Source organism: Stenella coeruleoalba (assembly GCF_951394435.1).
Source record: "Stenella coeruleoalba genome assembly, chromosome: 13".
In the NCBI taxonomy this organism is placed as follows: domain Eukaryota; kingdom Metazoa; phylum Chordata; class Mammalia; order Artiodactyla; family Delphinidae; genus Stenella; species Stenella coeruleoalba.
The window spans coordinates 8,660,061-8,685,396 of record NC_137159.1 but is presented as its reverse complement, the minus strand read 5'-3'; the positions used below and the strand labels follow the sequence as shown (position 1 = coordinate 8,685,396).

The following is a 25,336-nucleotide window of genomic DNA, read 5'->3' as shown; positions in this document are numbered from 1 at the left end:
GGATGTACCCCCCCCGCCCCCCCGCAATGAACAGAATCCAGACTAGGCAGAAATGCTGGGCCGCCTGCTCGGGGCCTAGAGCTCCCTGAGGAGGGAGCTGCTGGTGGGGACGGAACACCTCGTCCTGGGATTGCCTCTAGATCTTGCAGGCACACGTTCTGTGGCAGAGCTAGAGCCCAGCTGTTAGTTGCTGCCCGCACCCCAACTCCCCACCCCCAAGCATGCCAGCTGCTAGGATCCAGGCACTGGAGAGATGGACTCACTTGTCGCCCTGCCGCCGCCTCCTCCTGTAACTGATGCGGGTGCCTTGCAACATGCATTCCCCCCTTTGTAGTACACAGAATATTAGAAGCGCAAGGGTATTGTAGCTTCCTAACTGCAGCAGGGCCTCTGGTAGGGTCTCTCATATGTATAAGGATGAGGTGTGAGTGGTCTCTTATGAGCATAGAGAATTCAGTTAGGCGGTTTGGAAATAAAAAAGCCATGCCCACATTAGTGCAGCCAGGGGAGTCAGAGCCATGTCTCTAGTGGCATGCCACAGGGCTCAGCTCTCAGCTGTGTCCTATTCAACTTTTGCTTTAATCAGTGCCATATATGAAAATACAGAAGGCAGATTCATGGAGTAGGTGAGAGCAGGCTTTGAAAGGAGATGGAATGGCATACAAATCTCAGCTTTGCCGCTTGGCTGTGTGACCTTGGGGAAGTTACTTAACCTCTCTGAACCTCAGTTTCCTTATACAGTTTTTATGTGGATTAAGTGATCAAATGTATGTGGCTGACATACAGCAAGCAGTCGATAAATGGCGTATACTTCGGGTATCACATCTGTGAATGAGACGGAGTTGGGAGGACGCTGCATACCAAGGGTGCCAAAACATCAAGTGACTCAGATAAATGGGAGAGTCCAATACTTATTTCCAACAAATCAGTTGTACATGCATAAGACAAGGCCTTCTGGCTTAGCAGCAGCACATGTTATAAGACATTGGGTTTTGGATGATGGTAGCTGGTGATGGGGCAACAAAAGCATGTCTTGGGCTCCAGTAACAGCAGGGTGGTTCTCAGTCTCTGTGCCCAGTCAGGCAAGAATACAGGAACCTGCTCACAGGAGAATGACCATGACAGGGAAGAGACTTGAACCTGATGAGGAAAGCCTGGGTGAGCTGATGCGTCTAGCCTGGAAAAACGAGGCAGCACAGGTGTGAGAGCTGTCCCTTCATGGAAGGCGGTCTTTTAGAAGATGAAGTTGCCTGACTCCATGTGGTTCCAGCAAAGCAAAAAAAAGCGTATCCTCGATATGGGGAAGCTGAGGGAGAGAAGAACCTGCCGGCAATCAGGGCTGTGCAGAGAAGACCTGGAGGAGCCATGGAATGGTAGTGAGCTCCCCATGCTGGAGACGGCAGGGAGGTTGCAGAAAGGAAGAGGCAGCGGCTTGGCGGCTGAGATAGGGGATTCTGACTTTGAATCACTCACTGGGGAGAGATAGAGCCTTTGCCCTGACATTAATTCTTGCTTGCTTCTTCAGCCGTGTTGCCACCTTGTTAAGAAGGCTGATTAGGCTGGAATAGGTCACGTGATCGAATTAATTTGTCTTGCCTGGGCTCTCCAAGACTCATAGAATGAAATGCAAATCCCTGGAGGCCAATGCCTGGATGGCTTTTAATCAGGCTGATCAAACTTCAGCCCTAGGAAGTTTTAAAAGAAAGGGAAAAAAGGAAAATTACACCCCAGCAGAGAGGTCTTATTCCAGGAAGTTCAACAAACACGAGGCTCTGCTGATGCTCAGACTGAGCTGTGGACGCCTGTCCTGTGGGTGCTGTTGCTTTTCGCCCTGAATTGCACAGGTGAGGTCCCCGCCCCACTTCCCTCCGCATTACAGGGGACACAGGTTAGGGCTTGGCAAAGGGCACAGCAGAAATGGATTTTCATTTGAAAGCACTACACAAATGCACGTGGAGGGCTAGGCCAATTCCTTACAATATGGCCGGACCCTCCTCTTAACCAGTGGGCTCCTGCAGTACCCACACACTACGACAGGGGGCAAGGGAAGACCTGAAGGAGACGGCACTTGATCCGACTTTAGGAGATAGGATCTCAGTATGCAGAGATGTGTGTGAACCAAAATCCTTGTTCTGGAATCCTTGCATGGAAACAGCTGCTGTGGCTCCAGATGCAGGCCCGGGACCTCCCCCCCACCACCCCGCCCCCAGTGCTCTAATAAGGACCATTTGCTGCTGGCTTGCCCTTTTCACCTGGGCCATGGGCAGTAGCCTCCTTGTCATAAAGGAAAAGCCACTTTCTCCTGAAAGCCAGGACCTGCTGGCTGCTGCTGGAGTATGAACTGAAGTGGGGAGCTCTGGGGTGAGGATCTGTGACAGTAGCTTTCCTCTTTAAGCAGGGCATCTGGCCGTCTCAGTCCTCAACGTGTCCAGGAGGTTGGAAATCAATGTCAAGGATGAGCTTGAAATCAATTTCGCTTGCTGCATATTTGATTTCCTAGGACCCACTTGCCATGTGAGGAGACACCGTCAGAACTGCAAGAAGGCGTCACCATGGAGACCAGAGGACTGGCTGAATCCAAGCGAAGCTCCTTCACCAGCCAGGGGCCCGCCAGGTAACCGACTGGTCTCAGCCCTCACCTTGGGAAAGGGCAGACGGAGGCAGAAAGAAGGTAGATAAGTCTCAGGAAGAAATGGTGGTTGAGGGTAGGGTTGCAGATTTGGAGAAGAAAGGGGCAGGAGAAGCAGAGTCAGAAATCTATCAGGGAGTCATTTCCTCTTGGGTCAGAAGGAAACCCAAAAATTCAGAGCAAGATATAAAGGAACTGAGCTTGGGTCCGAGCTCAGAAAAGTCTAAGAAAAACTGCCTCTATCTGAAATTGCTCTCATAAAAAGTGATATTGAGGTACTTGCTCAATTCTGGAAGAATTCAAGGAAAAAAAAGCCAACCAGAGAAGTTTCAGAAAAGAATTCAGAAGAAAGATCAGCCAGCCGTGGGAGACCGTTGGGTGGATCACGGTGGCACACAGAGGGCAATCGTGGCTCTGTGGGAAATAGCCCCTGGCAGGTCCTCACTCGTATGGGTCTAGACTTCATAGCTTACATCCTCGCAAAAGTATTTGAAAGATTAACTAGGCTCCGAGCTCTGTCTCCCTTCTGATGACATCTGTCCTCCGGCTTCAGTAGCTGTACCACCTGAAGGGAGTCATTTCACCTCTCACGTCTCATCTAAAGATGCATCCAGTAACGTGAGGGCTGCAGCAGAGCCCAGCGCTGCCTTACGACGGGCGCTCCACAAACGTTGGGCTCATTATTTCCTTCCACTGATATTTTTTTTTTTTACCAAAGCCAGAGTTTCATACAGTCACGTGTTCTACAGGTTTTGCTTAAGAGTATTGCAAAAAAATTAATTTATCTAGTTATTCTTCATGTTTTTCATTGTGGAGGATTATTTCACTAGCCACTTACAGCTGGGCATTTAAGTGATTTCCAGTGTTTTTTGTCTTACTAATAAAATATCTTACTAATAAAAGGCCTGTTGATCGTAAGTTAGAGAACACCTTCAACTAGCTCAAATGAAAAGGGTAGGGCTGGGGCAGGGGCTGGTGTAAGCTAAGATCCAGGCCACCTTGTGGAAATGGAGCCAGTGGGGCTCATAAGGGGCCGTGGGGAAGCAGCTGCCTTCCCTCTCTCGTTTCTCTAGCAGCATTTCATGATCTGTGTGCTTTTTGCCTGCGTGCCTCCTATGTTTCTGGCTTTCTCTGTTTCTGGCTTACCTCAGCAGGCACAGGCTGAACACAGCCTTCACCATATGATCCTGAGTTGAAACACCCAACCCCATCTTGGAGTGGTTTTTAGTTCCGAGGCTTGAGTGACTCTGTGGGTCAGTCGTCCTGTTGGCTGAGGCTGGAGCTCCGGGGAGTATGACCTTGCTTCTCTCCCTCAGCAGAGGGAGGACGTGGGTGTGGGGAGTGTCAGAGAGGAGAGGTTGGGCTGGGCAGGCACCTTGCCATTCATCTGCAGCAGCCGCTGTAAGCATCTCTGTTCGTGGGATGTTGCCTCACTTCAACTTATTCCCTTAGGCTATGGTCACAGGTGTGTGATGGGGATCAAGGTATGTGACAATTCATGACTCCATGCCAGGTTGCTCAGAACTGATTTCTTGGGGACAGTGGCGTGCACAGTGGGTGCCCAGTCAGGAAAGCTGAACTCCAAGAAATAGTTGAGTCTCTCTTTCCGTTCCCCCCCTGGCCAAGACGGGGAAGCAAGAGGCAGGGCTGAGGGAAGCTTTTTTACAGAAAACTGGAGCTAAGATGAGCTCTGGGCGTGGACTGCCTGGTCTCAGGTGCTTGCGGCCCGGGTGGTGTCCGCTCCAGGAGAGAGGTCAGGGCACGTTGCACAGGAACTTCTGCACAGGGCTGGGGAGAAAACAAGAGTTTGTATGAAGAGCAATTCATAGGACAAGGGTTGGGGAAAGAACCTAGGTTGTATCTGGGTGCTTGTTCCTTTATACCTTGCTCTGAATTTTATCACTATTCGGAAATTGTATTTTTTACTGTGCCTATGCTTACCAGTCGTAACAAAGAGCTCTACATGGGGCAGAAGGAAAGATGAGCAGAAAAGCTTGCTAAATGGCCCATTGGCAGGGTCGTGCCTTTGATGGAGTCCAGGTGTTAAAGGGACAAAGCCATAATGAAGAAATGTCCCGTATGGAGGAAGCTCCGTCCCAGGTGGCAGAGGTGGAGGGAAGAAAAGGCTCTGGCGAGTGGGGGCAGGGGGTGGCGTGCAAACCTGAGACCGGCCCTGGGACCCACATCCTGCCGGCATCTCTGCCACTGCCCCAGCCCTCTGGGAGGGGGCTTCCGTCTCCTTTCACACCGCCCTCGCTGCTGCGGGTCTGTGCCCTTCCAGGTTGTCACGCCTCATCATCTCGCTGCGTGCCTGGGCCGCCAGGCACTTACGCCACGAGGACCAGAGGCCTGACTCTTTCCTGGAGCGTTTCCACGGAGCCGAGCTTAAGGAGGTGTCCAGCCGCGAAAGCCATGTCCAGAACAACGCGGGCAGCCAGGAGCCGCCAGACAGAGGGAGAAGGTAAGGGAGGCGGGGCTGCCTGCCCCAAACGGGGAGGGAAGCACCTGCTGCCCCTTCCATGCAGCGTGGATACCCGCCGCCCCCCGGGTGGCCGGGAGCACCAGTCCCTCAGCTGTTCCCTGAAGAAGGGGTCTGTCCTGGGGGAACACTCATGCTCTAGGAGTCTCCACACGAGCCCAAGAAGCCCTGCGGGAGCGGAAACCCTTTAACCGGAGGCGCCAGCCTTATGGGCAGCTGACCCTGTCTTCCGCGGAGCTCCCGCTAGCGCCTCCTGGAGTTGGTGCTCTCAGAATCGCACCCGGGACGTTAGCCTCACCAATCTCTCCGTTAAAGGACCCTCATCCTACTCACCTTGCACTGTGACCCACCTTGCTAAAAAACTGGGGCTTTTGTACCACGAACCTCAGGGAGTACCTAGATGGTACCCACAATATTATGGATGGGTATACGTACATTCTTCTGGGGAAAAGGTCCAAAGTTTGGTTAGAACTTTGAAGGGGAACCATCCTCACCCCAGGTTGGTTTAAGAACCATGGGGAGCACAGTAGGTGGGAGTAGGATGGGGGATGAGGAGAGTGTCTGCTTTTTAGTAGGAGAAGGGTATGCAGAGCAAGGGCTCTGAGCACCTTGCACGGCCCCCTGCCCAGTGGGGAGCGTGTGGCTGGCGCTGTCTGGTGCCTGCAAGTAGAGAAATCTGCAGGGGCTGGACTGACACCCCCCAACCCCCCTGCCCCCACCCCCGCACAGAGCTGCTGCCTCCCCTCCCCCTCTTCTCGTGTTCTTGAGAAGTCACCCCAGCCTCTGGTGGGCGGGGAGACCACTGGGCGACTGTGGGTTGAATCCATTGTCGCTGAACAGCAGAGGGTCTCTTTAGGACCCTTGGGGCAGTTGGGGGAGAAGAGGTAACACGTTCAGGGGAAGCAGACCTCCTCTCAGCCTCACAAACAGGAGGACACTTGCTCAGAACCTGTTTTAAGGAAAAAGGGGCTTGAAAAAGATCTTCTGGCTGAATTCTCTAGGTTATGCCAGGGATTAGAAGACGTAAAGTGTGAGAAAAGAAGCACGATTGTTGCAGAACAGACAGTCCCTGTATAATTTGCCAGAGAAAATGCTGTCTGTTTTGGAGTCAAAGGAACAGAAGGGCTTGGTTGCGGGCCCCTCGAAAAGGCAAAGAAAGCCCCTGGGGAGTAAAGGCCATGAAGCCTCAGGGGAAACAGATGAATCTTTTTGGAGCTTTGATTTTATTTCCAGATTTGGGGCAGGGGGTTATGTTTATTACAGGTTATGCAGTGCATTGCAAAATGTACAAGCGTATTTAAGATAAATTATGAGAGTTCAAAGAGATGTCTTGCCAGAGACATTAGGAGATGTACATTAGTCTTCTCTGCTGGGGAAAGGTGTGGGAATCTCTGGCTGAGAGCCGGAGGCCCAGTGGAGCAGCGTTCTCAGGCTCCCTTTTCCCATGAGCTTGGACTATAAACCCTCGGGCTCCCTGGGCTGTGGGAAGGGAACCGTGGAGGGCCTGGGTGCTGGCTGGATGTGTGCAGGGCCATCCCAGGTTCCCAGGGCCAGGCATCCCAGGCTGTGAGGGAGTACCAGGACCACGAGGCCCACATGCTGTTCGCTGCTGAGCCAGAAAGACAGGAGGGCTGGCAGCTAAGGACGAAGGGAGGGTGGAGGAGGAGGAAAGAGTGGGGGAGGAAAGGAGGTTTGCTAGCAAGCCAGCCAGGCTGGTTCAGTTCCTTTTAGGCAAGCAAAGACTTCCTTGGCTTAATTGATCAAACTTCTTCTCCACAACTTTAGACTCATGGAGATGAACATTAGACTCTGCCCATTTCCCTATATGACCAGATTAATGGAGGGATGACCCCATCAGAACCAGGCCCCAACTATGCCACCAATGCCTGGTCACTTGCTGGAAGGTTCAGAGTGGGCAGGTGAATGCATAGGTGCAGGATGGGAGCAGATCAATCAGGGAGGCTTCCTGGGGGAAGAAGACTTTGAATTTTCAAGGCCAAGTCCCATCAGCAAAGCAAAGTGTATGCAGAGATGGGTCTTAGTTCTCCTGTGGGTTTGGCCCGATGAGATTATGGCAGATTATGGTGCAGCTCACGGGCAACTGCACCGCAGAGGGCTAAACTTTCCTCCTTAGAGCCACATCCTGGATGGGGAGAGGGAGGCTTGGGAGGGATGAGCAGAAGTACCAAAAAGGCATTTGGCTGGATGTTCAACATCATAGAACAGGTGCCCTGAGAGTCAGGCTGGAGTGTCACCAGCAGCTGGCTCCGGGCCCCGGGGTCTCCTGTCCCGTGAATGGTCTGCAGTCACCACAGACAGGCAAGCTGCCCTCTAGCCCTGTGAGGCCAGGCTGGCTTTCTAAAACCAGCTGTCAAAGATGTGAACTGGCAGGTGCGCTCAGGGAGATCACGCCTTTTCCTAAAGAACATCACCAAGTACTGCCCAATCCAACTTTCAGTAAACGTGCTTGGTTGTGAAACCAGCCCCCACCTTCCACCAGATTCTCACATAGATCTGGGATGGCAGGCCCTGGAGTTCTAAGATGAATGTGGGGCAGGGGAAGGGGGAGGATGGGCTGAAACCTGGGGCAGCTCTGCCCAGAGTCCCTTTTTTTTTTAAATTAATTAATTAATTTATTTTTGACTGTGTTGGGTCTTCGTTTCTGTGTGAGGGCTTTCTCTAGTTGCGGCAAGCGGGGGCCACTCTTAATCGCGGTGCGCGGGCCTCTCACTATTGCAGCCTCTCTTGTTGCGGAGCACAGGCTCCGGATGCGCAGGCCCAGTAGTTGTGGCTCACGGGCCTAGTTGCTCTGCGGCATGTGGGATCTTCCCAGACCAGGGCTTGAACCTGTGTGCCCTGCATTGGCAGGCAGATTCTCAACCACTGCGCCACCAGGGAAGCCCAAGAGTCCATTTTTTTGTCCTGAGAACTGGAAGCGGCCCCTGTGATGGGGTTTCCAAGGGAAGGGCCCTGTGACAGCCATGTCTCTGCAGAGGGGGCAGCAAGTTGCTGCTAACTATGTCCATTCTGGTCCAAGGAGCTTGGCCTGTTCACCCAGGAGCACCCAAGGGCAGGCGCCGCGCCGGGTGGTCTCTGTGCCCCCCTCCATAGCGCCTGGCCCACTGACTGGCACGTGCTAAAACTGGAGGACATTGAGAGGAATCGAGGCTAGGATGCTGGATGGGATTCAAAGAGTTAATCCTCAGTCATTCAGAAGCCTCAGTTTACCCAGGTGTTCATCCTCTCCCCTTCACCAACACTAACTGGTCACAAAACAATGTCTGTCCCTGACAATAACAGTTCCCTCTGTTCAAGCTGTGTAGAAAGGCCCTTGAGACAGGGGATGGGAGTCCCAGAATAACCGCCTGGGGGCAAGGGGTCCCCAGCAATTGGACTTGAGTTCAGATTCCCATGCTGTGCTCTCTTTACCTCCCCGCAGTGACTGGCCCCTGGCCAGAAGCAACACCAATGCCTGCAACAACTCAGAGAAGGAGTGAGTACCTCTGCTCCCTCCCTCTCCCTGCGGCCAACCACCTCCCTGTAGACACCCCAGCTTTGTACTGCTACCTCCCCCAAACCCCACCAGACCATTCTAGGGTCCTGCTCCTTCCATTGGAAACCCATCCCCGTGGACAAATGGGGAGAGGGACCTGGTCTGTGTGACTTCTTTGGGCAGGTCCTTTTATCTCTGTGTCTCTCATTGTTCTCATCTAGAAAGAGAAGGGGTTGGCTCGGTAAACATTTTCAATGCTAACACCTCTGTTGCTATGTATCTGAAGGTGCAAAGCTGGAGTCCCTTTACAGAGCAGTGGCTAAACCTCCTTCATGATGAGAATGCACTTCCCATTCTGCATCCTCAGGCTCCTGTGTGCCGGTGAAGTGCCCTTGTCTTCAAGCCAATTCAGGCCAATGTGGAGGGCGTGATCGGGACAGTGGAAAGAGGAGATTTAAATAGTGCCAGAGATTAGCCTCTTGAAACCGTGACCCACCGAAATCCCTTCCTGCCACCCGGTGCCGAGCGGGCAGAGCAGTTTGCTGTGTGATTCTGGCAGCCTCACCCAAGAGCCCAAGCACACAGTGTGCGTATGTGTGTGACCATGTTTGTGTGTGAACACGTGTGTGTGTGTGTGCCCCGCTCTCCAGCCTTCCTTTTTAGAACACCGTGGAGGTAGGAGCGGAGGGGGGTCTCAGCTGGAGCTTAGGGGGGAAAACCATCCGTATCAGCCAAGAAATGCCAACTCCTTGACTTCCAGCCGACCGAGAACTGTGCCGAGGCTTCTTCTTGTTATTTCCCTTTGTTCTTCTGATAGAACTTCTTCTTGTTATTTCCTTTTGTTCTTCTGATAGAACTTCTTTCCATTTTCCCTCCGTGAACCTTAGTTGCATTTGGGGGCTTCTTTGTTTGTTTTTTAAATATATTTTTTTAATTGAAGTGAGTTTACAATGTTGTGTTAGTTTCTGGAATACAGCAAAGTGATTCAGTTACACATACGTATATTCTTTTTCAGATTCTTTTCCATTATGGTTTATCACAGGATATTGAATATAGTTCCCTGTGCTCTACAGTAGGACCTTGTTGTTTATCCATTCTATATATACTAGTTTGCATCTGCTAATCCCAAACTCCCAGTTGATCCCTCCCCCATCCTCTCCCCCTTAGTTGCATTTTGTTTACATAAATTGGGACATCAAATCCAGAGATCCAAATGCCAACAGTCAAGAAAAATGAAATGATTTAATCTGCAAAATGATAGCTACTGTGATATGTGTTTGATGCCCTTGGAAACCTGGTGTTGAGTCCCGCAGTCAGGCAAGGCTCAGGGCACCAGAAACCATAGGTAGAGGTCTTGTGGGTGGGTCTCCAGGCTTCTCCATCCTGGGGCTGGGATGTGGGCAAGGATGGTGTGGATGCCGTCAGCTACATCAGGCTCTTATAAATCTTTTCCGATGGGCTCATATCGTGGGTGCACACTGCAGCCAAGGACCGAGGGACAACATTGGGGGCTGCCCCCAAATGGAGCCACCTGGGTACAAAGATACACAAGTAATTCTTGTGGACACCTTCCCCCATTCTTCCACCACATTTCTAGCATTTTCACTTAGTCCCATGGGTTCTGAAAGTTTCTTTCTCCCGATCAATCTGTTCTCAGCCAAAACCAGCCTCGTTGTGTAGCTCTGTGTAGGTCCCCTGGGGCAGTGCTGGGTGGATTCCGGGACACAGCTGGATGGCACGGGGTCTTCCCTAGGCCCTCAGCAGGTTGGTAGCCAGAGGAAAGTCCAAAGCTTGTAACCTGGGGCCACAAATCCTGAACAAGGGTGACAGAGCCTGGTGTAATTAAACTCCCAGCAGGGCTAAGTGTGCCCGATAAGTTTGTGGGCAGCTCCCTCTGCTGGTGACTTGACATTAAGACTTCAGCTGCAGAAAGACCAGTAGATTCAAGAGAACAGAGGATGGGTGAGTGTCCTTGCTCTTCTCATTTAAAGATTCTAACAACTTTTGTTCTTAGTTTATTAATATGCTCATTGTCAAAAACTTAGAAAACACAGAAAAGCACCCACGAGCATACACCCATAAAAAAGTACACTTTACGTTAGCAGTTGAACCCCATTATCAGAGACAACCCCTCTTCACATGTTGGCAAATATCCCTCCAAGTTTTCTCTAGGCATATATATTGAATAGATAGATACGTGGATACATAGATACACAGATACATAGACAGATGCAATATGTTTAATGTATGTACTGGTTAAGTGCATTTGCATCCCAACTCAACCACCTAAGAGCTTTGTGACCTTGAGCAAGTTACCTGACCTCTCTGTGCATCAGTTTCCCGACTTGTGAAATAGGGATTGTAACTGGCGTCTTACAGAGTTGTGTTAAGACTATTCTAATACATGTGAAGTGCCGAGTACATAGTAAATGATCAATCAATATTGACTACTGTGGGAAGCAGAGTAATTTCACTACCACAACCTCACCAAAAATGTTTCCATCCTAATCCCTGGAACCTGTGAGTAGATTATTTTACATGACAAAGGAGACTTTGCAAATGTGATTAAATTTAAGGACCTGCAGATGGAGAGATTATTCTGGATTATCCAGGTGGGCCCAGTGTAATCACATGAGTTCTTAAAAGCAGAAGCGGGAGGTAGGAGAGTGAGTCAGAGATATGAGACGGAAGGAGGAGAGATTCGCAGTGTGAGTGGGACCGTCCTGTCATTGCTGGCTTTGAAGATGGAGGAAGCGGGGAGGGAGGCCTGAGCCACGGATGCCGCAGCCTCCAAAAGCCAGGGATAGCCCTCCATCTACAGCCAGCAGGAGAACAGGGACCTTGGTCCTGAGCTTCAAGGAGCTGGATTCTGCCTGCAGTCCCAGTGAGCAGGAAACAGATTCTCTCCAGAGCCTCCAGAAAGGAACACAGCCTGAGGGCACCTTGATTTTCATCCAGTCAGATTATACGACTTCTTCCAATCTCCAGAACTGTAAGAGAATGAATTTGGGTTGTTCTAAGATACTACACTTGTGGTAATTTGTTATGGCAACAGTAGAAAATCAACAACACAGCTTTCGATCCCAGAAGTGGAGTGCTGCTGTAACAAATACCTAAAATGTGGAAGTGGCTTCAGAATTGACCCTAGGCAGGATCTAGAAGAACTTTAAGGAGCATGCTTTTGTTAAAAAAGCCTAGATTGCTTTGAACAGGTTGTTAAAAGACATATGAATGTTAAAGACTCTACCAGTAGCCCAGGGAGATCAGCTCGATGCTTTGTGGCGACCTAGAGGGGTGGAATAGGGAGGGTGGGAGGGAGGGGATATGGGGATATATGTATATATATATAGCTGATTCACTTTGTTGTACAGCAGAAACTAACACACCATTGTAAAGCAATTCTACTCCAATAAAGATATAAAGAAGCGGGGAACAATCATCAGAAAAAAACTATAGCAGTGAGGGTTCAGAAGGAAAAATGGGGAGCATTACAGAGAAAAACCTAAGCTGCCTACATACTTAATACCTAAATGGTCGAAACAGACTATTAGTAGAAACCTGGACTTTAGGGGTGCTGCTGGTGAGGGCTCCTAAGGACTTGAGGAGCAGGCTTTTAGAACCTGAAGGAAAGGGGATTCATGTCGTTTAGTGGCAAAAAGCTGAGCGGGATTATGTCCCACAAGTATGGGAGAAGCAGAATTCGTATGCAGTGAGCTTGAATATTTAGCTGAGGACATGTCTAAGCTAAGGTACTGAGGGTGCAGCCTGGTTTATTCTTGCTGTTGATGGTAAAACTTAAGAGAGAAATTGAGGGAAGAACTGATAAATGAAAGGGAAACAAGACTTGATGACTTGGGAAGTTCTCAGCCTGCTCAGATGGCAAAAGGGAATAAGTTTTAAAAAGTCACTGTCAGGAAAGCATGCCTTCAGGCAAAAGCAGAGGATGCGGCTGAACTTTTGCTGATAACTCGAAGATCAAAAGCTCTGCGTATTCAGTCACATAAAAGACCCTCTGAAGAGACCGAAGGTGTGAACCACGGCTCATCTCAACAGAAGCCAAAAATAGAGAAGAGATTTCTCAGGAAGATCTGTGGACGAGCCTCTGTCTAGCGGAGTGGATCCCTCCGGTATACATGACCCATTAAGGTCTAGAGGATTTTATGGCAGCAGAAACGCTGCCAGCTTGGGGCTGAAGGATAGAAACAGTATAAAATGAGGGAGAACTGTTAGACCTCTAAATTCTAGATGCAGAAAGCAGGCTGATAAAAAACTACTCAGCTACAAGCAGGTGCTACCTTTCATGAAAAAGGAAGGATGATTGAGGGCGGAGTCATGAGCTATAGAGGTTTATTCTCAGGCCTTGAGACATACTGGCCCATGGCCCTGCTGGATTTCGAGTCGCTTGGAACCACTGACTCCTTTTGTCCTCCCATCTTCTTCTCCCTTGCTGAACTAGAATATCTACACCTGGTGTCCTGTGCCTTCTCCTGTGTTTATGGAGGTGATTCGTTTCTTTAGTTCCACAGGTAGGGAGGACTCGTGTCTCAAATGATTCACACCCAGAGTTCCCACACACCTGATTTAGATGATGAGATTTGGGACTTCTGAACTGATGAGACTTGGATGATAATTTTGGACTCTGAGTTGATGCTCTAATGGGATGAGGCTGGGGGATCTTGGAATGGGGGTGAAGTCATTTTGCACATGGGATGCAAGGAAATCTTTGAGGGCCAGTGAAGACTGTAGTAGGTAGCCCGGAGGTGCCCATATGCTAATCCCCACATCCTGTGACTATGTTACCTTACATGGCGAAGGGGAGTTTGCAGATGTCATGAAGTTTAAGGACCTTGAGATGGGGAGATTCTCCTGGCTTATCAAGGTGGACCCAGTCGAATCACATGCATCCTTAAAAGTGGAGAACCTTTCCCAGAGAGATGGCATCTTGAGAAGGACCCAACCCGCTGTTGCCGGCTTTGAAGATGGAGGAAGGGCGCCATGAACCAAGGATGCCGCAGCCCCTAAAAGCTGGGAATGTCCTCAGCTTGCAGCCAGCAAGAAAATGAGGATATTGGTCCTATAATTGCAAAGAACTGAATTCTGCAAACAATTCAAGTGAGCAGGAAACAGTTTCTTCCCTAGCGTCTTCGGAAAGTGTTACGGCCCTGCCGACACCTTGACTTCGATGAGACCCCTACCAGATCTCTGACCTACAAGATCATACATTTGGGCTGTTTTAAGCCACTAAGTCTGTGGTAATTTGTTCTGGCAGCAACAGAAAACTAGTACAGCTATTATTAGAAAATCTTTTGTAGTCTACTTTTTAACTTAGCGAACTCTGAGGAACATTTTCCCCTGTCACTGAATATTCTTCCACAACCTCGTCGTAAGTGGCCTCATAGAATTCTGTGGTTGATGAAGAATTTCCTCGGTTGTATGATCAGACTGTTTGTGCTGTGACTTAGAAATAATGGTGGTGATGATTCTTCTGTATGCATGTTTGCACACACCTTTGATTATTTCCTGGGGAAGTGCTGTGTAAAGTGCATGGGTCCTTTTCAACGAGTGTTTAATTAGCAGACACTTATTTCTCAGCCCTTCCTTCCTCCAGGGGCAGGAACAGGGGAATCAGAAGGGCCTGCGGGTGATTCCGGGGGTGCCCTGAGGCAGGCAGGGTCTTTTACCCTCCACCTTTGTTTCTTCGGCTGTTCAGTGGGTAATAATGCGTGCCTTGCAGGACTACTGTAACCGTTAATAGGTAACCCTTGTAACTGTGTCCAGCCCATGAAGGACGTGCAATAAAGAAGGGGAAGCAGAGCAAAGCTGTGCGTTGAGGAAACATCTGCCCTTACAGGCCCTTCCTGCCGATGCAGACAGGAGGGCGAGGCCCCACCTGCAACGCCACATCCAGCAAAGTCTGGAAGCGTCTGAGCGTGGCTGCATTTGCCTCAGACGACTTGAAGACTTGCTGCTGCACAGCACACCTGTGCCTGCCTAAGGGTCTTGCTTCCTTTCTGTCGCCTGGCTTTCCCATCAAGGGCCAAGTTTTCATGTGACCCCAGAACAACGGAAAAGCCACCCCCTTTCCTCAGAACAAAGAGCGTTCCATGTGACTCCCAAAACTCTGAGTGACTTTTCCACCCTAAAGGTGTGGATTTGGGTTTATTCCCCATTACCTCAAAAGTTTCCAGTCTCAAGCTGCTGTGACTTTCTAGGGACTCACGGAAATAGGTCAGAAATTGTAGAATATTAGACTGAACCGTTGTGTACATTTCAATGGATACAATGGATACTTCAGTGGAGGTGGTACCCTCCCCCTTCAGGAATAATAATAATGATATTATTCATGGAACCAACAACCTCATTTCATCCCAGTGTGCTAGAAAGATTGGTTTCCTGCACCACGCCCTCTCCCCCGTGTCACTGTGGCCTACCCTCTCCCCGTGGTAATGACCTTGGTATATGAAAATTGCTAAATGTCACCCTGTGTCATCCAGTGACAAGGCGAAAAAGGAGAAAGAAAAAAAGGAAGAGAAAAAGGAAAACCCAAAAAAGGAGGAGTAAGTACTGGGAGAAACTGCCCCCAAAGAGGGGGTTGCATGGTCACAGCAGGCCTGGTTCCACACCACCCGGCCCTGGCCCTGGGGAGGAGAGAGATGCAATCAGGCCTTAGGGTCAGCCCTGGAGAGAGGGCTGCTTAGGGCTACAGAAAAGGAGTTGCTCTCAGGCAGGGATCAGGCCTGCTGAGATCACGTGAGGGTCTCGTTCTGCAGGGAAGGTCGGGGAGCCCAAAGGGGGGCTTGTAGGTAGGCAGGTTTGTCTCCAGCCTCAGGTGAGCAGTTCGGGGCTTCCCTGGGAGCCTGCTCCGGTGCCCTCCCCTTGGGCATTCTGTTTGCCCACAAGGTGGCCGTCCACACAGTGGAGTACGCGGAGCCCTTTTCCTGGGTACTAGAAAACACTATATTCACAAACTTTAATCCAAACCCAGTGGCAATGAGTGTTGGGAACGTCCAAAGCCCAGTTAATCAGCTGCTGATCTCGGACTTGCGGAGTTGAGGTGAAAACAGGCAACTCAGGGTCTCCTCTGGGGCGCCGGAGCAGCTCTGCAGGCCTAGGCGGGCATGGGGGGCAGGTGGGGTGGGGGAGGAGACGCGTGGACCCAAAGAAAGATCTCCAGTACCGCCTATAAATTCCAATCCTCCGAAAATCCTGAAAATAAACACCGAAAGCACCCTAAGCTATTTCTTCCATTCAGTGTTGGCTGACACCTCGATGATTCCCAGGTTGGTGGGTTTTGGTGGAGAGGCAGGAAATGTCTTTAGAACATCTGCACGATTGCAGTTAGTGAGGTGGAGAGAGCACGTTCCCAAGGGAGAGCTCTGGGCTCCCAAGCTCCCAAGTTCAGTCCAGAGAGGAGCTGTCTCAGAACCACCCAGGACAGTGATTAAGTGCACATTTCCAGACCCCAGTCCTGGAGGGGTCTGGCTGGGCCTGAGAGCTGGCATTTTCACAGAGCTCCCCGAGGTGGTTCCAACATCACTGTGCTCCATTTTCCTCCTCGGCACCCTGAAGGCTAGGGATGATACCCCAGGACACAGGAATGTCATCACTGTAGTTTTGTAGTCACCGGTGGCTTCCTGGGGTGCTGAGCTGGGAGAGAAGGCCTTCGGAGTCTGCCCTGCTCCCAGCCTGGGTGGGGGCACCCATACAGGGACACCCATGTGACCCCCCGGGACTGACAGCACCCTATCTGGGAAGCCATCTCTAGCTGAAGCCCACAGTTGCCCTGGGGTCTCTAAGCTAGGCTGGGTCTCTAAGCCTTTCCAAAGCTGTGGTCTTCCAGCACACTGTGCTCCTGGTGTGTCGGTGTTTCCAGAAAGAAGAAGGACACCACCGTGGTGGACCCCTCCAACAACATGTACTATCACTGGCTGACCATCATCGCCGTGCCCATCTTCTACAACTGGTGTCTGCTTGTTTGCAGGTAGGGGCGTGGGGCGGGGCCTCAACACAGAGCTCTGAGTCCCTGGCAGCCACCATCCAGCTGCATGTGCCTCAGTTCCTCCTGGATTCCCTGAAAGCCAGGTGGAGGCCTGGCTTTGAGATCAAAACCATGGTCCTGGCACCTTGGAGCCTCCTTGATGGAGTTGCAGGAGGAAGATGCAAGGGCGAGCCGTTACTCTTCTGAGGGGAAGTGGGAGGGGCTGGGTCACTCCTGAGCTGACCTGCAGGACAGGGATGCAGGCGCCAGGCGACATTTTCAGGCTGTTGGCTGTGGGCTTTGGGTTTTCTGAGCCGGTTGGGATGCAGGGTGAGCTGATGCTCTTGTGAGGGCGGCCGGGGCCTCGGGGTGCTCCCAGACTGCTAATTTGTGGGGACGGATGTGGCTTGTTCTGTTGTTAATCTCTCAGAAATTGTTATATCTTTGTTGGCATTTAAAGGCCCCAGAAAGGGCAAGTTCTCAGCCCCTTCATCTGAGGCCTGGATGAACTGCTCCCCGGCCAGGGGAGGGGAGCAGTCTTGTCGCTACTGCTGCGAGGCAACGGGGCCCACTCTTTGGGGTCAGTCCCAGCTCTTAGGAGCTCGGTGACCTTGAGACAGAAAAGCTTCTGAGAGCCTGGGTCCCCTCATCGGGGCTGGGACGCTGATGCCGGGGTGCAACCCTGTGGGCTGGGCTGTTAGCGGGATGAGCTGACCCCAGGTTTGTAGCACAGACCTGCTGCCCGCCTTGGTCCCGCCCCGCTACACACCTGCCCCTTCTCACACTTGTTTAGGGCCTGTTTTGATGAGCTTCAGTCTGAGCACCTGATGCTTTGGCTGGTCCTGGACTACTCAGCCGACTTCCTCTATGGCTTCGATGTGCTAGTCCGAGCCCGGACAGGTGAGTGGGCCCAGGGCCGCAGACCCCACAGCATGGTTCAGGGGCCACCTGGGGGCCACAGGGCAGGTTCAGGGAGATCCAGAATGGTAGCCCTTGGAGTTCGTCTTCTTGGACAGTCAGAGGAGCCAGGGCATGTTACCCCATGGCTTTTAGATGAGGTGTAATATACTAAAAGTATATTAGTTTCAGAACTAAAATCTAAAACAGGGCCTAGAGGGATATGACTTCCTTCGATTAAGACAGGCTGGGACCTGGGACCCTCTACCAGAGTGCTTGCACTTGCCGCTAGACAAACATCTCCTCTAGCAACAGGACACAAAGAATCTGTAAAGGACTAAACATAACTACATGTATGTGCAGACCACCTAAGCCCCCCCCTCCAGCCCAACCCACCAACCCACCCCCATATCCTTTAAGCGACAAGCTCGCTCCCACCCCTCAGGGAGCAAGCAAGGCCACCTGCTATTGTTTTCGCTCCCTTGTGCTGCAGCATGAGTCCCAATAAAGGCCTGAATTCCTCCTCTGGACTCTTGTCAATTTCTGTTGATTAAAGAGTCCGAGGACCCCAGTCGGTAACAAGATCACCTCTAGTTGTGAGTGGGGGCTAAAGCCCCACCCATGCCTCAGTCTCCAAGCTGGGCCTCCTTGGGCCTCCTTTTTCTTATTTTCACAAAGACATCACATATGCTGGCGGAGGCCCTGCTTGTCATTTCCAAGATTTTTAAACTAAAAACTGTGCCATGGTTGTGGATACAGAAACCACTGGATCACAGCAAAACCTCAGGGTGGCTTCATGGTGTACAAAGAATTCCAAGCACGTCTTGTTTTCTCATGAGAACTGCTGCAGAAGACAAGAAGTGTAGACATGGTTATCTCCATCTTACTGCTTTAGAAACTGGGGCCCAGAGATGCTGAGTGGCCAGCCTAAAGGCCACAGTCACCACCCAGCAGGCCAGATGGGTGGCCCCCCTGCTCCAGAATTAGTGCCCTGCATCATAACTTAGATCTCAAGAACACAGCTTGAGGCTTGCCTGGGTGACTTGGCCAGTCCTGGTGGCCTGCCACTCCATGGTTACACGAGCCTATGGAGATGCAAGAGCCCCGTGGGTGGCTGACTGGTTGGGGGGACTCCCTGCATCAATCAGGCTTTGGTGGGACAGGCAGCCCTCACCCAGACATGGACCCCACCCCTTTTTGTGCTTGGTATTGTCCTTGGCAATCTAAGATTCAGCAGAAGGCTGGGAGAGAGAGGGGGACAGGTAGGCACAGACACCAAGAGGCCATGGATCATACTCCAGGAGAAAAATAGTCAGAATTGAGACAAGATTATTAAGGAGGTCTTGAGGAGTCCCAAGGCACACGAGTGCAATGTAATGATCTAGGCACTCAATAAACACGAGTGTAACCAAACAAATAGGGAATGGGGAGCTGTGAAGCCAGGTGTCCCTAACATGTGATGACAAACTTGATGTTTGCTTTTCACAAAGGGGGCAGTCCTACCTCGGTCTAGCCCTCGAAGTGTGGCCCTGGACCAGCAGCATCACCTGAAAGTTGTTAGAGATGCCCCAGACCTATGGGACCAAACTCTGGGGACAGGTCCAGCTCTGTGACTTACAGAGCCCTTGGTGTGTTGCTGTTGCTCACCCAGATCTAAGAAGCATTTGTTACATTAGTCTCTCCACTCTTTTGCATGTTTGAAAATGAAAGAAAGAAAGGAAGAAAGAGGGAGGGAGGGAAAGGAAGGGAGAGAGGGACGAAGGGAGACGGCAGGTCATGGCCTATTTGGTGGATTTCACCACTAATAATGCTTCACGACTACCAAGGTCCAGCCCATCTCCAGACCAGGGTGGGTCCCAGGCTTCATGTGTTTTCAGAGCCCCTTGGGTGACAGTAATGTGCAACCAGGAAGGAAAACCACTGTGCTCCTGGGCAAGGTTTTAAAAAGATAGGTTGCAGGACGTCCCTGGTGGCTAAGTGGTTAAGAATCCGCCTGCCAATGCAGGGGACACGGGTTCGAGCCCTGGTCCGGGAAGATCACACATGCCGCGGAGCAACTAAGCCCATGCGCCACAACGACTTAACCTGCGCTCCAGAGCCTGTGAGCCACAACTACTGAGCCTGCGTGCTGCAACTACTGAAGTCTGTGCGCCTAGCGCCCGTGCTCCACAACAAGAGAAGCCACCGCAATGAGAAGCCCACGCACCGCAGCAAAAACCCAATGCAGCCATAAATAAATAAATAAATAGAGTTTAAAAAATAAATATAAATAAATAAAAAATAAAAAGACGGCTCATACTCCATCAGTGATTTGTAAAGTCAGTTTGCTAGGCCATGACCAGTGTTTTCAATTTTTTTTCATAAATTTATTTATTTTTGGCTGTGTTCAGTCTTCATTGCTATGCGCAGGCTTTGTCTAGTTGCATCGAGTGGGGGCTACTCTTTGTTGCGGTGCATGGGCTTCTCACTGTGGTGGCTTCTCACATTGCGGAGCATGGGCTCTAGGCGTGCAGGCTTCAGTAGTTGTGACTCACAGGCTCTAGAGCGCAGGCTCAGTAGTCGTGGCACAGGCTCAGTAGTTGTGGCGCACGGGCTTGGTTGCTCCGTGGCATGTGGGATCTTCCCGGACCAGGGCTCGAACTCATGTCCCTTGCATTGATAGGCAGATTCTTAACAACTGCACCACCAGGGAAGCCCTCAAATTATTTATTGTTAATATTTTCAAACATATACAAAACTGAGACAGTAGTGTTATGAATCCCAACATACCCTTAGCCAGCTCCAAATGTTATCAACATTTTGCTGATCTTTTTTCATTTATCCTCCCACTCCCTGTTCTTGTATGGAGTTTTTTAAGGCAAATCTCAGACAGTAACCACGTTAGCATGTAACCTTAACTCAGGTCCCATTTTTTAAGTATAACTTCCATTTATCTCTGAAAAATTTAATAAGCATTCCTTACTACCATCAAATACCCAATCCACATTCAAATTTACCTAACTGATCTACGTTTTTAATTGAATAAAATAGATTAGATCGTTGAATAGAAAATACCAGAGTGCATTTCCTGTAGTAATGGTATGTGTGGTTTGTGGAAGTTGTTTCTTTTATATATGTATAACCAGGTTTTGTGTGGTCTTGAGGTGAGATACCTTTCTGCGGGCCATGGTCATAAAAAGGCCTCTTTGATGCCCACGTGATCTGTCTTCTTCATCAGGCTTCCTGGAGCAAGGCTTGTTGGTCACGGATGCCAACCGGCTGTGGAAGCACTACACAAAGACCTTGCACTTCAAGCTGGACATGTTGTCCCTGGTCCCCACGGACCTGGCTTATTTTAAGCTGGGCATGAACTACCCAGAACTGAGGTTCAACCGCCTACTAAAGTTGGCCCGGCTCTTTGAATTCTTTGACCGCACGGAGACGAGGACCAACTACCCCAACATGTTCAGGATTGGGAACTTGGTCTTGTACATCCTCATCATCATCCACTGGAACGCCTGCCTCTACTTTGCCATTTCCAAGTTCATTGGTTTCGGGACCGACTCCTGGGTCTACCCAAACATCTCCAACCCAGAGTATGGGCGCCTCTCCAGGAAGTACATTTACAGTCTCTACTGGTCTACCTTGACCCTGACCACCATCGGCGAGACCCCACCCCCCGTGAAAGATGAGGAGTATCTTTTTGTGGTCCTCGACTTCCTGGTGGGTGTCCTGATTTTTGCCACCATTGTGGGCAACGTGGGCTCCATGATCTCGCACATGAACGCTTCGCAGGCTGAGTTCCAGGCCAAGAGTGACTCCGTCAAGCAGTACATGCAATTCCGCAAGGTGACCAAGGACTTGGAGACACGGGTGATCCGGTGGTTCGACTACCTGTGGGCCAACAAGAAGACGGTGGATGAGAGGGAGGTGCTCAAGTGCCTCCCCGACAAGCTGAGGGCCGAGATCGCCATCAGCGTGCACCTGGACACCCTGAGGAAGGTCCGCATCTTCCAGGACTGCGAGGCGGGGCTGCTGGTGGAGCTGGTGCTGAAGCTGCGGCCTGCGGTGTTCAGCCCCGGGGATTATATCTGCAAGAAGGGGGACATAGGGAGGGAGATGTACATCATCAAGGAGGGCAAGCTGGCTGTGGTGGCTGAGGATGGGGTCACCCAGTTCGTGGTCCTCAGCGATGGGAGTTACTTTGGCGAGATCAGCATCTTGAACATCAAGGGGAGCAAGTCGGGGAACCGCAGGACGGCCAACATCAGGAGCCTCGGTTACTCGGACCTGTTCTGCCTCTCCAGGGACGATCTGATGGAGGCGCTCACTGAGTACCCTGAGGCCAAGAAGGCGCTGGAGGAGAAGGGGCGGCAGATCCTGATGAAGGACAACCTGATTGACGAGGAGCTGGCCAAGGCCGGGGCGGACCCCCAGGGCATCGAGGAGAAAGTGGAGCATCTGGAGTCCTCCCTGGACACCCTGCAGACCAGGTTTGCACGGCTGTTGGCTGAGTACAGTGCCGCCCAGATGAGAGTGAAACAGCGGCTCAGCCAACTGGAAAACCAGGTGAAGCTCGGCCTCCCGCCTGACGGGGATGCTCCACAAACAGAGGCCAAACAACGGTGAAGACGCAGAGGTCTGTCTCCCGCTTCCCAGAGCCAGCTGTCAGTGTGATGCTGCACGGCGCGGGACTTGGCCGGGGTTGAATTCCAGCTTTCCTTACCCTTTGTGAGCTGCATGGCCTCAGTGTCCTCATCTAGAAAATGGGACTCTTTACATCTGCCCCCGTTAAGTGGCAGGTTGCTGTGAGCTCCACAAGAAGCACTGCGTGCAGCAGGGCTTTGTAAAGTGTGAGGTGTCCCCTGCTCAAGAGGATGAAAGTGTGAGCACAAAACTCTTTTAATATTTATCCACGGGGAGTTTTTAGACTTTTGAACTTCATTTTTTTTTTTTTTTATAAGCGGAAGATGATTTAGTCACCCACCCGCTCCTGCCCCTCACTTCACCCCCTTCTGCTGAGGGAGATGTAACAGAATCTGAAGTACATGTGGTAACTCAAATTCAATACATGAGACAGTCTGGGGCTTGTTTCTGACTCTGGTATATCCTCGTGTGCTCTTTGGGATCCTAGAAACCCTGGCCATTGGTGCTGCAACAAGCACAAGGGATAAAGCCAGGTCTCCCCAGCTGAGGTCACTTCGAGTCTGAGAAGCAAATCCAGGCTCCCTGCCGTCCAGCTGCTGTGAAACCAGAATCTGTTTCATAGAAAAGAGCATCTCCGTTAGGGAAAGAGACATCTGCTAACCCGCCAGAGGGGTTCAAACACAACCTCTCTCTTGGTACCTGAGTCAGGGTTCTGGGGCAGCCTGTTCTGACTTGGTGGGGAGAGTTATGTGGAGGGGAAAGGCTCCCAGGTTGGAGGTTGGAATGGGGTCCTAAGCCAAACAAGCTGACCACTAGGACTTTTAGGAGATGCGACCCTTAGGTCATGTCTTTGCAAACTGCTCCTTGACCCCTGAAGAGGAAGCCTTGCTGTCCCTTGGAATTACATCCTGAGGCAAAGCTCTTAGCTGAAAATGTGCAGAGTGTAGAACCTAGCTCTTTTTGTCTCATCCAGTAAATAGTCTTGCATTAACATTTTATATAAGATATCTCTAGATTTGGGTTCTATGTTTGTGAATTATTACCTTAATGGTCCATCCTTTGCTTAATACACATTGTAAATTACCCAAAGACGAGTCACTCTCCTGATGCAGAGAAGCCGTATATGTAGGTTTTCCTGATGCTCTTTTCCATCAATCTCTCTGTCTCTGTGTCCCCTTCTTCTTCCTTTTTTCTCTTGTCTTCCTTCTCCTCTTCTTTCTTCCTGTTCTCTCTTGTTCTCAGACAAGATGCTCCATTTGCTTTGAAGTCTCTGTGGTCCACTCTTACATAATCCATGTTCTACATAACTCGGCCCTAATGTAGTTCATCCAAAAGGTGCTGCCTTTTCAGGTATGTATTTTGGATTTACGTGGGTCTCTTCTGGTTTTTACCATGGACCATTTGACCGTTTTAACTTTCTAAAAGGAATTTCAAAGGCCTATTAAAGGAAAGTGTGATCCAAGCTCATATCAACAGCAAAATGTAACTAGCAACGTGTTATCAAAATGCATATATTTTAAAAAGCCTTTTGACTATTAATTTTGCCTGCATTCATGTTTGCACAGGAAAAATAGAGACCTGGATTTTAAAAATACTGGATGACTCCTGCTTCATAGTTTGTTATAAGGGAAGATTCAGTCCTGGGGTATGTTTCTAGGGCAATGAGCCCGGCTTCCCCAAAAGAACGGGCGCTGGTGAACAGGGACAGCACATGCTCGATGTGAAGGGGATAAGTACAAAAGCAGGTAAGAAAATGCAACCGAAGCGGCAGCGTTTGTCAGAGTGAGTGATTCAAAGAATTCAGATATATAAGAAGTGTATCCCAAGCAGGATGCTCAGATTCCTGGCATCACTTGTCCCAGGTCACCATGGGGGTTGGTCAGGCAGTTCAGGAAGGCATGGATGGACAGGAAGCTAGGTAAGCGTTTCCCCAGCTTTGTCCTGTGCTTATGCCCAAGGAGTTTGGGTGGCAAGTTAGAATATGGGCCTTGGGGAATCAGGACTGCTGTCGTTCAAGTCACAGCCCTGCCCCTTGGGCAGGTTATTTTGCCTCACTAGGCCTCGCTTTCCCCACCTGAAAAATGGGAACCATATTGCCCACCTCACAGAGTTGTTGTGAATAAACTTTAAGATAACACAGTATAATGGGGATGGCCTGTTCAACTTCTTGGGTGCACAAAAATCACGTTATCGTCCTAGAGAAATAAATGAATACAATTTCATCTAGTTAAGATGAAAAGATTGTTCAAGGTTGTTGGGAAGTTGGGTCTCGGGTTGTTTTCAGGACCGCCGTTCACTGTCTTGGGACCTGAGACAGGGTTTGTGGTCGCCCAGCCATCGTGCTGCCCCTGAAGGCCGTTCTTCCCTCCGTACTGGGTTCAGCCATGGGGATCCATGCTGGGAGATAGCTTCTCTTTGTGCCTTTTGTGGGAATCTAAGCTCATTGAGGTGTGTGTGTGTGTGTGTGTGTGTGTGTGTGTGTGTCTGTCTGTCTGTCTGTCTGTCTGTCTGTCTCAAGAGAGAGTCTCTGAAACAAAAAAGAAAGAAAATGTTGGTGGGCACCCTTCAAGGTATGGACTGATGCAGGATCCCTGGCAGAACCCTGGGGAGGTGAGAGGTGGCAAGACCTCAGATGAGCGGGCTGGAGCTTTTTGGCTCTGGGGAAACCAGCCTGGTAAAGAGTCCAATGCCTCAAGCTTGGAGAGTCCCAAAGCTTCCAGGCCTCAAGGAACCACACAGAGCTGGGCAAAGGATATCTTGGCAGTAACAGTATAAGGAGCATCTGAAAAAATGTGTAACTCAACTGATTCAGTAAGAGAGAAGACTGCTCCATCCCCCCTGAAACACTGGCCCTCGGACATCTGATGCTGCCAACTCCCAAAATTAAGCAGGACCAGAGACCTGCTGTAACTTTATCAAGCACACTCTGGTCCCTCTCAGACCCTTCTGCCAGGGTTCTATCAAATAGAAGGAGGCCAAGGCAGATTCCTTCTCTGGGTCTGGGGCCATTAGCAATACCCTGAGGAAGGAGAGGTGAAATGCAAACCCTGAATGAATAAAATGGAGAAGAAAAATGCTTATCTGAAGCGCAGGGAGTGATTTTGTTGAGTAAAGTTGAAGACTTATTCCTGTAACATAGCAACCACACTTCTGGCTCCCATACACAGGTAAGCTTTCACACATGTGTACCCAGAGACATGTACAAATGTTTATTGCAGCGTTATTTTAATACAA

General features: G+C 50.4%; 1 protein-coding gene across 1 annotated transcript in view; it reads left to right on the top strand.

Annotated features, from left to right (window-relative positions):
* CNGA3 (cyclic nucleotide gated channel subunit alpha 3) overlaps window positions 1-22,220 on the top strand; it is a 41,288-nt gene extending 19,068 nt beyond the window's left edge. Inside the window, exons 3-9 of the mRNA XM_079940124.1 lie at window positions 2,501-2,614; window positions 4,911-5,090; window positions 8,548-8,601; window positions 15,096-15,158; window positions 16,475-16,582; window positions 17,373-17,479; window positions 20,694-22,220. Of these exons, the coding sequence (XP_079796250.1) occupies window positions 2,501-2,614; window positions 4,911-5,090; window positions 8,548-8,601; window positions 15,096-15,158; window positions 16,475-16,582; window positions 17,373-17,479; window positions 20,694-22,084 (2,017 nt within the window). The 3' untranslated portion in view covers window positions 22,085-22,220. The remainder of the gene's footprint in view (window positions 1-2,500; window positions 2,615-4,910; window positions 5,091-8,547; window positions 8,602-15,095; window positions 15,159-16,474; window positions 16,583-17,372; window positions 17,480-20,693) is intronic.
* Window positions 22,221-25,336: the final 3,116 nt, after the last annotated feature.